Here is a 14,224-nt window from a genome sequence, read left to right as displayed (position 1 = left end):
AGGCAAAGAGGATTAAACCTAATTTTAAATCAAATGCCCATCACTAATCTCTATGATAAAGAATTGTCCCATTTTCTACCTGCTGTCCTGCCATCATTACAATCCTCCCTCCTTCTATGGAAGGTACTTCACTGCATGGTCATCTAACACTGCAGTAATTTCAAATGTGATCTGTGTTTTCACTGCAGCCTCATCATCAAAACAATTTCAATCCAATAAATTCTTGTGTTGTAAGTTCTACCCCCACCACAGTTTCCCTGAAAGCAGCTAAGCCTACAAAATCAGACAAAGCATCTACTTTTCTGACCTCGTTAAATTCAGCACAGTTTTGGAAAATCAGTCTGAAATCAGCCACAAAATCTTCCGGCTTTGTGTAGAAGGAATTGGTCACTTCAAGTCTTTTCTTGATGGTTGACAAGTCCATAGGCTTTTTGATTATTTTGTAGTAATCGGGAACCTAAATGGAGAATATTTTTTTTTTAATTGAATGCAGTCATGTTCATTACTTATTGTTTTATAAACTGTTAGCTCTGAGGGAAAGGGCAAGATTTAGTCTCATCTTCAAAGCACAATTCTAAGACATAAGACTTGTACTTTTAACACATGTGCAGACAGCTTCTAGAGCAACAGTGATGAACACTAGCTTTGCTGGCTAAAATATACTCTTCCAAATGCTTATTTTAAAATAGAAGAAAACCAAAGTAAAAACCCACACTGACTACACACAATAGAGCAAGTGATTTGGACATTTATTTTTGGATGTAGTCAAATGAGACATTTATTAAATTTCACTCTCAAGACCATCAAATGATAACTTTGGCAACACATACAAACAGACACAGTACACGAGTTGCTTTAAAGTGAATTTTGGTTGCACAAGATGTCCTTGGAAATAGTGGCAAATTTCACAGATAGCAATGATTTTGGCACTTAAACTTACGTTGTAAGATTAAGATTTATTCTTTCTTTAGAAAGAATTAGAAATTAAGATATGAAATTTAATGAGAATCGTTTTTCCTAACTAGATTCCTGTTTTAAGAGGAATACTGTAATACCTGAATTTAGTAATACGTGACCAACAGATGAATAATCAATTAATCTCTTGTGCAATTTCTTATTAACTCTGTGGAATGTTCTTCAGAAGAAGAATTGTTATTCAAATGGAATAAAAAAGGTACATAGGAGCATCATGCTTATTGATGAATTCTTTTCCCATTTACTTTGTCTTGAAGAACACAGAAGAGGTACTTTTCAACTGATCATGCTGGTAACTCTTCTGTGCGTCCTTGCACTTGTAATGCACACAGGTATTATTTATCATTTTGAACTAAAAAGATTTCAAGCTAACAAGAAGAAATTCAATTTTATATTGGCACTATGGAGTACCCCAGTTCTCCAAAGGAGGCAATTTTTAAAAAATCCAAACAGATCCCAGTTTCCCTTTTTCGTGATGTTGCTCATCCCTGAGAAATCAGCACTGTCAGAGTTTACTTTTTGTGTCTATTTTTGAAGCATTAAGTAAAATCAGTTCTTGGGGAATTTTACTAGCAAATCCCCCTTCCAGCCCTATGCTTCAACTTTTAACTCCCCTTTCAGACAGTTTTAATAAAATTATATGTATTTAATACACTCAGTGTCTGGGAAACTTGACTTCTGATAATGAACCATGAGAGACAGGACACAAAATACCGTTAGAAACATGCCAATTATTCTACTAACATAAAATGAAGTGAGGTACATACTGTGGGAGGAACTGGATCCTGAAATGCAAGGCTCATTTCATGGCAGTATAGGTATAGCAGCAGTCTTTCACACTTCTGTGTTGAGAAAAAATAGATACTTGTGTAACTGGAGAATCCTACATGATTTATTCTAAAACGACAAAGTACAGAAAATACAAAACAGATGCTCAATACTCCCCCCAGTCCCTAAGCAGGAAAGTGAGCATAGAAACTGTATTTGGAAGCAAGATTAACTGTCATAACCCATCACCTACAGTTCTCCTTTTCTGCAACTGATAGATACATCGTTATCAATTCTCAACTGCACGCTATGAAACCTCATACAGTTACTACCGATGTTAATTCAGCATTTGCTGAGCCCAGGAGACATTCCAGGGAATAAAAAAGGGTGTGTGGCTCCTAGTACTTTACAAATGGATATAGCTGCTGCAAAGCCTACAGTGCTTTTTGTTAGCAGTGGGAAGAAATACCTTTTCTTTGCATATCCAAATACATTAAACTGAATATTGAGCCTTGAAAGAGATTCTGAAAACATTTTTGTGTGATTTTATGCTTGCTGATCCTTGATTGAAATATTGACAGGACTTTATATGTTAGAGTTTTATAACTTACATTTTAAAGCTACCTTTTTTCCTTTTAGATAGCAGCACATGTAAATAATGGTTCTGCAGGTACACCAAGCCCCATAATATGTATTGATTTCAGGGCATTTACACAAGTTGCCAATTCAAACCAAGTAAAATACTGCTAAAAGTTTCCAATACCCCTCAAAATTGCTTAAAAATGGTTTTAAATAATAATAAAAATACAATCAAAAACAATCAAAAGGCAAAAAAGCCCCAAGAATCCAAAACCTGTCAAGCAGTTCAACTGTCTGCTCAAAGGCACAATTTTTTTCTTTTAACTCTGAGGCTTAAGGAAAAAACAAAAGTTGGAGACTCACTGCTTGCATTGTAGCTTCTTTACCAGAACATTCAAAGCTGCTAAAGAATAGCATTTATTCCCAGAGACTTGTGTAAATCTCTGCAGGACCCATATTGCATCTCTGTGTATCTTCCACTGTGAAAGAACCACCTTAATTTTTTAGAAGGATGTTGACAAAGTGCTGGAAAGACTAAAATCACCATTTGGTAATGTCAATCTATGCCAGATTTGGAAAGCAGAAAGCAAAACCTCAATGTGAGGTCATTGTGTAAGAGAGCTCTGTCAGAAACAGCCCTTGCTCATCCCTGGAACACAGCACCGGTTCAGAGTGCCAGATCACAACCACTTCTCAGACATTCAGCATGTGTCGCTCAGCACGTTTACACAAAGGCTGCTATGATCTCAGAGCTCATTTTCCCAGTTATTTCTCCTTTTTTCCCCATCACTTTAAAAAAGATGGGACACATTTCAGGATACAAGCAGCAGCAAGGAAGCACCCATTTTATCCTTACCCTACGGTCTATTGGCGCCAAACCCACACTGTCTTCCAATTTCCTTTTCTCAGAGATGTTAGTGGGTTTATCACAGTCATATTCAACTTCTGGCTTGGACAAATCCCGACAGAATGTACAAATCCACTCTCCACTAAAGAAGACAAACAGACATACATTGACCTCAGTGACGTAGCACACAAACATAAAAAGGCTTTCCACGTATTTCTGGATAAGTTCCTCATTTGTGGGGTGTGTTTTTCTGCATCATGTGGTGCTTGGTGTTTTGGTTTGGTGTTTGGTTTTGGTGGTTTTTTTAAACACTACAAAAGGTGAAGACTGATGATAACAATGCTTCATTAGAACTTGATTCCTTTTCAATGGTGCCGGTGTCACTAATGTTGACATAACAGGAAAACAGTTTCATAATAGACAAACGATGTCTGCCTTTGTTAGTATTGAAATTTTTCACTTGAGCTTACAGGACTCAAGCACAGCATTCTTAAGAGTTCTATTTGCTAACTACAGAGAGACTGAAAGAATCTTATAGGCCAAACAGAAGGAAAAACATTAGTGCTATAAGGCAAGAACTATATAGTCTCTCTACAAGCTCAATCTACAACATATTACTGCTCTAGACAGATTACCTTAGACAAGACTTTTTGAAAACTGAAAATTCTTCACTACCTGTAACTTTCAGATGTTCACAATTTTATCAGTTAGTCTGGAAAAACACTATAGATCTAAATAATAGCAACAAAATTAGCCCTGCAAGCTACATTCACTGACTCTCTAATACAATTTTTGAACTTCAAAGTCTTGAAAAACTTCTGAAGAGTCTATGGTTTTTAACAGTTCTCCACAAACGAAGTAAGCTGCATCCTCGCAGATAACCACAAGAGGGCTGAATTGTACTTCTTACACAGTAGACAGAACTCAGCCATAACCAGTTATGAGACCTAACTGTGCATATATTTACTCAGGGGAGTGTTACAGTAAGATCTTTGTAAATGGAAAACAGCTTCTGCAGCAGCACTATGCTTATATTTAATAAGAAAACATAGTATTTATAAAAACATTAAGCAATGCTTAACATCTTTGTTGGTGACACGGACAGTGGGATGGAGTGCAGCCTCAGCAAGTTGGTGAGGTCGACACACAGAGGGAATGGATGCTATCCAGAGGGACCTGGACTGGCTTGAGAGGTGGGCCTGTGCAAACCTCATGAAGTTCAACAAGGCCAACTGCAAGGTTGTTCACATGAGTTGGGGCAAACCCAAGCACAGGCTGGCTGATGAGTAGATTGAGAGTAGCCCTGCAAGAGAGAAACTTGAGGTGCTGGCAGATGAAAAGCTACGACCCAGCAATGCTGACTTGCAGCCCAGAAGGCAAACTGTACACTGGGCTGCATCAAAAGGAGCATGGCCAGCAGGACAAGGGAGGTTATTCTGCCCCTCTACTCCACTCTGGTGAGACCCCCACCTGCAGTGCTGTATCCAGTTCTGGTGCCTCCAACATAGGCAGGACATGGACTTCTTGGAGTGGGTCCAGAGAAGGGCCATGAAGATGACCAGAGGGCTGGAGCACCTCTCCTATGAAAACAGGCTGAGAGAGCTGGGGTTGTTCACCCTGGAGAAGAGAAGGCTCTACGGAGACCTTATAGCAGCCTTCCAGTACCTAAAGGGGAACTACAGGAAAGCTGTTGAGGGACTTTCTACAGGGGCATGTAGTGACAGGACAAGGACTTATTGCTTTAAATTGCAGGAGGGCATATTTAGATTAGATATCTGGAAGAAGTTCTTCCCTATGAGGGTAGTGAGGCACAGGAACAGGTTGCTCAGAGAGGCTGTGAGTGCCCCATCCCTGGCAGTGTTCCAGGCCAGGCTGGATGGGACTTTGAGCAATCTGGTCTAGTGAAAGCTGTCCCTGCCCATAGCTAGGGGGTTGGGATTAGATCATCTTTAAGGTCCCTTCCAACCCAAACCATTCTATGATTCTAAGATTCTGTGTCATGACATGTTATGACAGATGTTTTTACCCTTTAATACTAATAAGGTTGTTGCATGGCATTTCCAAGTTGGAACATTGTAAAATGCCATTTATTCTAATCAAAGACACCAATTCCAGAAGCAAATGCCAGCAATGCTTAGAACAACAATCTTTAAACAGGTTATTAGACTGTATTTTGAAACTCAAGAAACTGAGTTGTTGTTTTGTAACAGTCAATCAAGAAAGTCTACTGCTTGTTTCAACATGGCACAAGGTGTTACTAGATGTCGGTCTCTACGCTGCATGTCTGGGGTGTAGCCATGTTTAGCACCACTGTAAATAATATGTTTGTTATGTTATCTTAGATGATATTATTATTGTTATTATTGCTGTAATTATTCCTGTGGTTGTTATTATTATTATTATTCATTGAAATGTAAATATTTTCTGTCACCCTTAAAACATTTTATAACAGATAGGTAATTCAGTGGCCCAATTTTAATAATAGGTGCCCTAGATGTAAGTGATCTTGCTTAATTGTCCAATAAATTAATAATTTTATTATTGTGGATGCATATCTGTAAAGTTAAGCTGGAGTTTCAACACAACTTCTAGTTTTCACCAATTAATAAAACTTCTGGATTCAGGGTATCAGAGAAGACATTGCATCCCTTGCAGCTGAAACTTCTAGTACTGTGTTTCACAATACAAAGCTTTTGTCTTTTAATGTAAGTTTAGATGGAATTGAAGGGATCATAATTACCTTGGGAAGCTCATCAATGTAGGGACATGACAAGAAAGATGGAACACTTTGGGACACTTCTCACAGCAAAGGAGTTCCCCTCCATTTTGACATACTGCACACCAATCTTCATTGGGATCATCCTCTTTTCTGCCCTCCCCAATGTGGGACGGGCCTATCCATCCTGTCTTCCCACTGGATGTGTTCTCCTGCAGTATCCCTGGCTGATCATCTGTGCTGTCTGGTGCATCTGTTCTTACAACAGTCTCATCAGAAGTGGAATTATGATTGCTATCTAACAGCAACGAAGTCAGTATGCTTCTTGAAAAGGTGGTCTGTAAGAAGAAACAAAGGAAGTCAGATTATAATATTTGTATGAATTTACACCTAACAACAAGTAAACTGACCAGAAGAACACGTTATATAAACTTGTGACAAGCAGTCACAAAACTTGCAACAACAGTGCAAAAATTACTCCTGTACTGTAGTATCAGGCAACTAAAACCAAGAAATTAGCTAGGAGAGGCTATTTACCTATCACTTCTCCACTCATAAAAAATAAAACTCTTTGATGCCCCAGAAGTCTAGCAACCTTGAAAAGTCCCCAACAGAATATTAGTACATTATTTTATTCCCCATAAATGCAAAATATCCTCCACTAAAGAGAAAGATCTTGGTAAGTGTTAATATTACATTTCGAGGCCGGGAGTCCTCATCTGATTCTTGCTTCACTACGACAATCGGGAAATCAAAGTTCTCATTTGGCGCGCTTGACTCCTGTTTAATCCTGATCGGCTCCAGCATAACAACAGGAACTTTGTGTGTAGAATCAGCTCCTGGTGGCCTGCTGGAGGAGCCAGAACTGTAAATGACACAAAGAGGCAGGAAAAAAGGAAATTAAGAGTCAGAACAGAACACCTTTCATACACTGTTGCCTTCTGCGACTTCAGAATGCTAATCCATTTTGTCTCCTTGAATCCTGAGCATTACAACGTTACTTTTATAGCACACAATATTCAAGTTTATTTCCTCTCATGTATATTGAAAAGGTGTAATAAAAAGAGAAAATGTTAATGGTGCAGTTCCTGAACTAGAGAATTACTCATGGGTCTACTTCCCATTAGTGCAAGATTTGCAAATAATCTCCCTTTTTTTTAGGTCACACACAAAAAAAATCACTTCCACTGAACACCATCCCACTTTGTAGGAGATGCAGCTCTTCTGGGAAAGATCAGTATTTCTCCAGGGCTGAACTCATTGTTGTAAACCACACAAATTAATAAGCAAGATAAAACATATATTTACGTTACTTTGGAATAGTTTTTTTGCAGCCTTGTAGCTCTACCAAAACTGGGCCCCTACTTTTAGAACTGCATCTGTCTCTTTTGGGAGCTGGGGCTCTTTAGCTTGGAGGAGACTGAGGGGTGACCTCATAAATGTTCACAAATATGTAAAGAGCAGGTGTCAGGAAGATGGAGCCAGGCTGTTCTCAATGATGTCCAATGACAGGACAAGGGGCTATGGGGACAAGCTCGAACATAAGAGGTTCCAAAGAAACACAAGGAAAAACTTCTTCACTGTGAGGGCGAAGGAGCACTGGAACAGGCTGCCCATGTGGATTGTGGAGTCTCCTTCCCTGGAGACATTCAAAACCCACTTGGATGAGTTCCTGTGTGACCTACTCTAGGTGGTCCTCCTCTGGCAGAGGGGTTGGACTAGGTAATCTTTTGAGATCCCTTCCAACCCTTATGATTCTGTGTGATTCTGTGACAACAGGATAAGAATGGACAACTAAACTCCAAATACCAACTTATTATTAAATGAATTCCACCAGCAGCAGGCAGAATCACAATTTTAAATGCAACTAAAAAAACCCCTATTTAGGCAAACATTTAGACAATTCATAAGTCTCTCACAGAATCTACCCTGTAAATGGAACAGTGCAAATGGTATTCTATATTAAAACAAATCTGCATTTCTGATTCAAGTAGGGTGAATGTCATCTGATTTTCTCTGCATGAAAAATTAATCTTATGTCAGATGCATGCTCTAATTTATTGGAACACATTAATGGATCTGCACTCTTCAAACAACACTGAGTAAATCTATTTGTTCATTAATATTCCATTACTAAGGGATGAAAACATTTGTGTAGACTCTCAGTAGATACCTAGCGCTCACTTATCTAACTGTATTACTGCAGAACATTCTTAATAATCCTCTTTGTAACATCAGTTCCTTAAATCTGAAGTAATTTATAGTTTCACAAAGACTTTCAATACGCAACTTTTTCCTTTAGCTGTTTTTTCTGAATCTAAAAGCTAAGCTAGAATTGGCATTCTTTTAACATCACCAACCTAGCCATCATTTACAGAGTTAATACATTTTCAGTCGTGCTATTAATACACCATGAATGAAATTACTACTTTTAGAATCCAAAGAGTGCTGTAATAACCATCAGGCCTGACCTGTTAACAGAAAGGGTGAGGTAAATTGCCTTCTATATGCATTGATGAGAAGAGACTAACTGAGGCAGGCTCTGTCAAGGTGGAAGTTACATTCTCGCACTCTTTCCTTACCTCTCTCTGCTCCCAACACTGGAGGCACTGGGTGAACGAATTGGAGGGTGTATATTTGTCACACTGACTCCTCCTAGGACAGAAGAATCAGATTAGAACGATACACAGGTCTGTGCCAAGTCTGAGACGTGACTCAGAGAAGTACACAGGTTTTGTGGAAAAATTATCCTGCAGTGTCATTTATTTAGCCTATATCTCATTCATTACAAATTCATGAGAAGATGAGAAGTATGGAATATTAGAGGGAAGGAGAGGACATTGCATGTGTCATGGTTTGACATGGAGCTGTTTCTGGTAAGGGAGAAGGGGCTGTAAAGATGGCTCCTGTAAGAAGTTGTTTGAAACTCTCCCCAGCTCTGAGCCAGACCCAGTTCTGGGGCTGAGCCAAGTAGATGCCTCCACAATCACTTTTTAAGAAGCTAGAAGAGGAGAGTTCTTCCTGTTTTTTCTTATTCTGTCCTTCCTTCCAGCTGGTGGTGGTGCAAGGAGTTGGGAGAGAGAGAGAGAAGCAACCATGCGGATGCCAAAGTCAGTGAGGGAAGAGAGAAGGAGGTGTGCTGGAGCAGAGATTCTCCTGCATCCTGTAGAGAAGACTGGTGAAGCAGTGATTTGTTTGCATTTCGTTAAAGACCCTGTGCCAGGCTCAGTGACTATGGCCAGAGGGGGTCACATCCCATGTGAGAGACTTCATATTCACAGAAGCTGCAGCTGTTGGTAAGAATCCACACCAGAGAAGCTCATTAAGGACTGTGTCCCATGGGAGTGACCCCGTATCGGAACAGGGGAAGAATGAAAGGAGTTGTCCTCTGAGAAGAGAGAAGCAGCAGTGCCCATCTGTGAGAGGACAGATGCTTGTTGGGACTTCACAGTCATAGAGCCTCGCTACAGGCCTGACTGGGAAATGGGAGTGAGGAGCAGCTGCTGATTGCCTCTAGGCATGGTGACAGGAATCTCCTGGGTCCTTCAAGCCCACCACATTTAACTACTCATAATAACTTCTTTGGTCAGCCTGTGTCAGTGATGCACTATTCTTCCAGCAAAAATGATTTTCTAACATCCAAACTGAACTTCCCAAATCATCATTTGCAGCCACTGTCTCCTGTTACATCCTACTTTGCTTTTTAAAATACTTGTCTGTTAAGATTCTTCCATTACACCACTTCAACAGCAAATTGCACCACATTCTGACTACCTGAGAGACCTGGTGATGGTACCGATGAATTTGGTGACTGCACAGTTCTGTTTGAAGGAGGTTTTGGCTGATTCTGCTCTGCAGTGCCATCCTTCCTTACAGCATTATCCAGTGTGATGTTTCCTGAACAATCAATCTAAAAGGGTGGGGAAGAGAAGGGAAGCAGTTAGCACTGAGAGAGAAAGAAAAAAAAACAAAACGACAAAAGCCTCCAGAAAACAACTGTGAAAACTGTGAAAACAACTCCAAGCCACTACTGTTATCTTGAAGGTGAAGATCGAAATGTCCTTTACTTAACTTCCGCCATCTAAAGAATACGGTGGTTACTTTAAAACAGGTCATCTTCTTTTCTCTAAAAATAAGACAAAACGGCCAAATCCAGACAGTTCTTTATTTTAAGATCAGATGATTCCGTAAGTGCCAATTTTTCTCCATCAGCTACAGAGAAGGCTTACATCAGACAGGTGGCTTTCACACATTGAAGAAAGAGACCAATTTTTATCTCCACACCTTCTTTTGACATATCTATATCTATCTATATAAAATATAAATAGATATATGTATTTTGATGTAAATATGCTCTAAAAAAGATAATAAGCAATACACAAACTACCTATCAATCCACACAGTGGATTAACTAGTGTTTAGCAGTACTGGAAGAACCTCAAAGGACACTTAATTCCATCTGTCCCACACACCTTCCGGGCAGAGGCCATGGAAACTGACTCAAAACGCAAACAGCAAACCAGAACTTATTCTTCCTACCCACAGCCCAGGCCAGAAAACTGAACTGTTTTAGAGGCTCCCAATTTACCATCCTAACTTTCTGTAAAACTTACACATTCTGGTTTGATAAAGAGAAATTACCTTTTGAAATGTTAGACAATTTGCAACAGATAGGACCATGTTTGATAAGAAAGTGAGTCCCTTTGGTATTAGTTTTCTAAATTATCTAGACACCTCACGAATCCACTGATATCAACTCCATTGACCCCTGAAATTTCTATTGCTAAGCTAGACTTGTTCAAAGTGAATTCAGAGTGTCTGCTAGGTCAGCATATTTACAGTGATTTGGGTCACGTATCTTACTAGCATAAACTTAATCATATACAAACAGAAGAGTTCGTAACACTGTGCACAAAACTCAGTATGCTAAAATGTCTCACACTTTTTTATGATCATGTAGTATAGTTTACCTCCTGACAGATACTGTGGTTATGTACTCTATTTAAAAAATAGAAAACATGCGTATCTGAAAGTTTATTATTGGGAACAAATGGGGAGTAACAGCATGTTATGACTTGAAAAGCAGACATTTCTTGTATCTACAAATCTTAGGTCACAAAAATAGGTTTGGCAGTTATTTGAAAGAATAAAGTCAAATGACAAAAATTCAACAGTTTTAACAAACTGTTACAAACATGTACCAACCAGAAGAAAGTATGAAAGAGACGTTTAGAAAAGATGACCTTACAGTGCTCCTATCACTGCTCACAAGCATGTTATGAGGATACATGAAGAAATAACAAAATGAAAAGACGTAAGGAATACAACTAATACCTAAGATAGTATTTTAAATGAGTTAAAAATGTTTCTTTAAAATGTTACAAATTTACCAGAAATACCTTCAGCAAACCAGTGCTATCTATGAATCATAGAATCACAGAACGGTAGGGGTTGGAAGGGACCTTTAGAGATCATCTAGTCCAACCCCCTGCAGAAGCAGGTCCACCTAGATCAGGTCACACAGGAGCATGTCCAGGCAGGTCTTGAAGACCTCCAGAGAAGGAGACTCCACATCTCCTTGGGCAGCCTGTGCCAGGGCTCCTTCACCTGAACAGTGAAATAGATTTTTCTTATGTTTAAATGGAACTTTTTGTGTTCCAGCTTCATCCCATTATCCCTTGTCCTGTTGTGGTTGAAAGTGAACTAATCTTTCTTTCTAGTATCATGGGGGAGGGGGAGAATATGCAGCATCCAAATAAACAAGTCAAATTACAATTAGAACCTGCAATGTTTTCTTAGCTGTCCTAACAGCTGTCTCCCACAACAGTTCTGAGTACTGCCAGCAACATATAGGCAGTCCTGCATTGTTGTTTTCTGAAAACTACCTTGTTTTGCCAGACAGAGCAAGAATTTCAGCCTGAAAGGTTTCTGCTTCTCACAAACATTAAGACTTATTTCAAAATAGAATCCATAAACTGCTTCTGTTAAGTTACACTTACATCAGGAAGAGATGGTAGATTGTAGGAGCTACCCACTGGAGAACTCAAATCTATCACTGGGGGACCGTAGGTCTTCCCATCACATCCTACAGCACTAGTGACCGTGGGGCTGGATGGAGTAGATGTTGTGCTGCTTGCAGTTGACAGAGCAGTTGAAGTTTGTCCACTACCAATCTGCCACTAAAACGAAAAGACGATAATCCACAATTCAGCATTATCTTTTGTTCAACAGATCGCATCTAGTGCATATACTGGTTCTAACTCAGCAGTTAAACAAGCAGCTTAGTTCAGGAAGCTGAATTCAAACATAAAATCCTGATTTATCCTGAAGTTGTCTGATGTCAAGAACCAATCCTACAAGACAAGGGAAGATGACAAGCGGTTGAAAGCTATGAATAGAAGAAATGAATGTGAATTCTTAAATTCAAAGCTATATCTCAACATTAAGTATCTATTAATATTTCATGCTGCGTTGACAGTGTTGTGGGAGAAATGCAACCGTTTTAGTGAAATAAAAGCATTACAGATAATATGCTGAATGCATAACTGCTCCAGTGCTTTATTAAGTAAATAGCTATAGTGTCACTTGGATGCCATTAAGTATTTGATGTTGTGCTTCTTTTAACAACTTAATGTCATTAAGAATTTGAAATGTTGATGAGATCTCCACCCACATGTAAGTTTAACACCATGATACAAAATGTACAGTAAAGTCAGACTAAATTTATTTCTCATTTAGACAGATGCATTTTACAATGACTTTAATGGAATTTCATGGCAGCCATAGGCAAAATCTGACTCTGCTCAATTCCTTTTTACTCATTCTATTTACACATTTCTAGTTTCAGAAAGACAGTACTACATAATGAAAATACTTGAAAGAAAGACTTTTCAGAGGCAGAGAGTAGAAGTAATTTAGCTTTAGTTACTCCAGGTTCTCTTAGATATTGTACAGTTTTCTTCAATTTAATTGGAATTAGTTCTCACACATCATAAGCATTGCAAACACAAATAGCGTTACTGCGCTTCTCAGGACACACTAATCAGATTAATTTGGTTGTTCCCTGCTTACCTCTAGTGGCATGGTGGTTTCTTTCCCTCTGTATACCCAACAATTCATGTGTTAATATGCTTTTAAATAAAGATTTGCCTTCTTGAACATCCAGCAAACATATTACATGTTTACTTCTGCCCCATTTCAACTGCTTATTAGCTGAGTATTGATCAGCGTTACCCAGCAGAGACCCCACAATTGTGGTCTTTCTTTCCTGTCTTCATCCATAAAAGTTTAGATTTTGCACAATCTGCAGAACGGTGGCAGCTACAGCTTTTTAGTCACACTTTTGCCTGGTTCCTTGTGAAGTCACTAACATCAAGCTAAGTAGTGGGATTTTTTGTCTATTCACTGATTGTAGTGTTCAGACCACGGCCATGTTTAGTTTAGCCTAAGTGGCCAGAAACCACAGGAATAACAACCAAGAGAACAAAACATCTACCTAGCACATACAGTGCTTCACCTCTGTAATGCTACAGCAGCTTAGAACTGTCAAAATGAAAGAAACTTGACAGTTCTCTCATTAAGAAAACTGTGGGTATCTTGTCACAGAGAAAAATGCAGTTTCTGTTCTAATTAAAAAGCACTCAGAAACATAATACAAAAGATGATATAACCACATTTGATGATCTATTTCTACAATGAAAAATGAAAGAAGCTCTACCTGTTTTATAGCTTGCTGTGCCAAGAATGCCATTTGCAATGGGTTGGGCTTTATTGCTTGCCTTGGTAGGTTTTGATTTTGGGGAAATCTCATCTGTTGTACAGGAAGAGCTGAACCATTGGACTTGGGGCTATGACTCTGAAAATGAATCAAGCGAGGAGGTGCCTGCATGAAGACAAAAAAACAAAGAGTTCTGCAGGTTAGCTGATATCTATTCAATGTTCCAGAAAATTCTACCAAGTGGCCCTTTTAAACTTCTGAAACTCTTTACAAATTAAATGCAAATAGAACTACACCATTTATCTGAATGCTCACACAACACATTCATTTTCAATGTTAAAAACAAAACTTAGTAGATGGTTTTGCATTGTTCTCATCTGATAAACGCAGATACATCACATGAGTCAGTGAGAGTATTTTCAGCTTCAAACTTTTATGGAAAATAAAGGCATGGAATAATGAGGTATTCACTTTTTAATCATTTTACAAAATATGCAGCTCAGCATTATATATCATTGGATATGGGTTTTTTTACTGAATAAAACTAGGCTGAGTGCTACCACACATTTTGCCAGACAAGTTTAAAATACCCATTCAATTCTCAGTAAAGAAAATGTTCACA

At 38.8% G+C, this 14,224-nt stretch overlaps 1 protein-coding gene across 1 annotated transcript in view; it reads right to left on the bottom strand.

Moving 5' to 3' along the window:
- Window positions 1-14,224, bottom strand: part of TRIM24 (tripartite motif containing 24) — a 65,284-nt gene that overhangs the window by 4,724 nt on the left and 46,336 nt on the right. The window contains exons 10-18 of the mRNA XM_062011106.1: window positions 13,603-13,767; window positions 11,885-12,064; window positions 9,660-9,795; window positions 8,468-8,540; window positions 6,582-6,750; window positions 5,910-6,223; window positions 3,179-3,311; window positions 1,743-1,817; window positions 308-457 (exon numbers count right to left, since the gene is read on the bottom strand). Of these exons, the coding sequence (XP_061867090.1) occupies window positions 308-457; window positions 1,743-1,817; window positions 3,179-3,311; window positions 5,910-6,223; window positions 6,582-6,750; window positions 8,468-8,540; window positions 9,660-9,795; window positions 11,885-12,064; window positions 13,603-13,767 (1,395 nt within the window). The remainder of the gene's footprint in view (window positions 1-307; window positions 458-1,742; window positions 1,818-3,178; window positions 3,312-5,909; window positions 6,224-6,581; window positions 6,751-8,467; window positions 8,541-9,659; window positions 9,796-11,884; window positions 12,065-13,602; window positions 13,768-14,224) is intronic.

The sequence above is a fragment of the Colius striatus genome, chromosome 1 (genome assembly GCF_028858725.1).
Source record: "Colius striatus isolate bColStr4 chromosome 1, bColStr4.1.hap1, whole genome shotgun sequence".
Taxonomy (NCBI): Eukaryota; Metazoa; Chordata; class Aves; order Coliiformes; family Coliidae; genus Colius; species Colius striatus.
The sequence above is the reverse complement of the archived record's forward strand: the minus strand, read 5'-3'. Positions and strand labels throughout refer to the sequence as shown.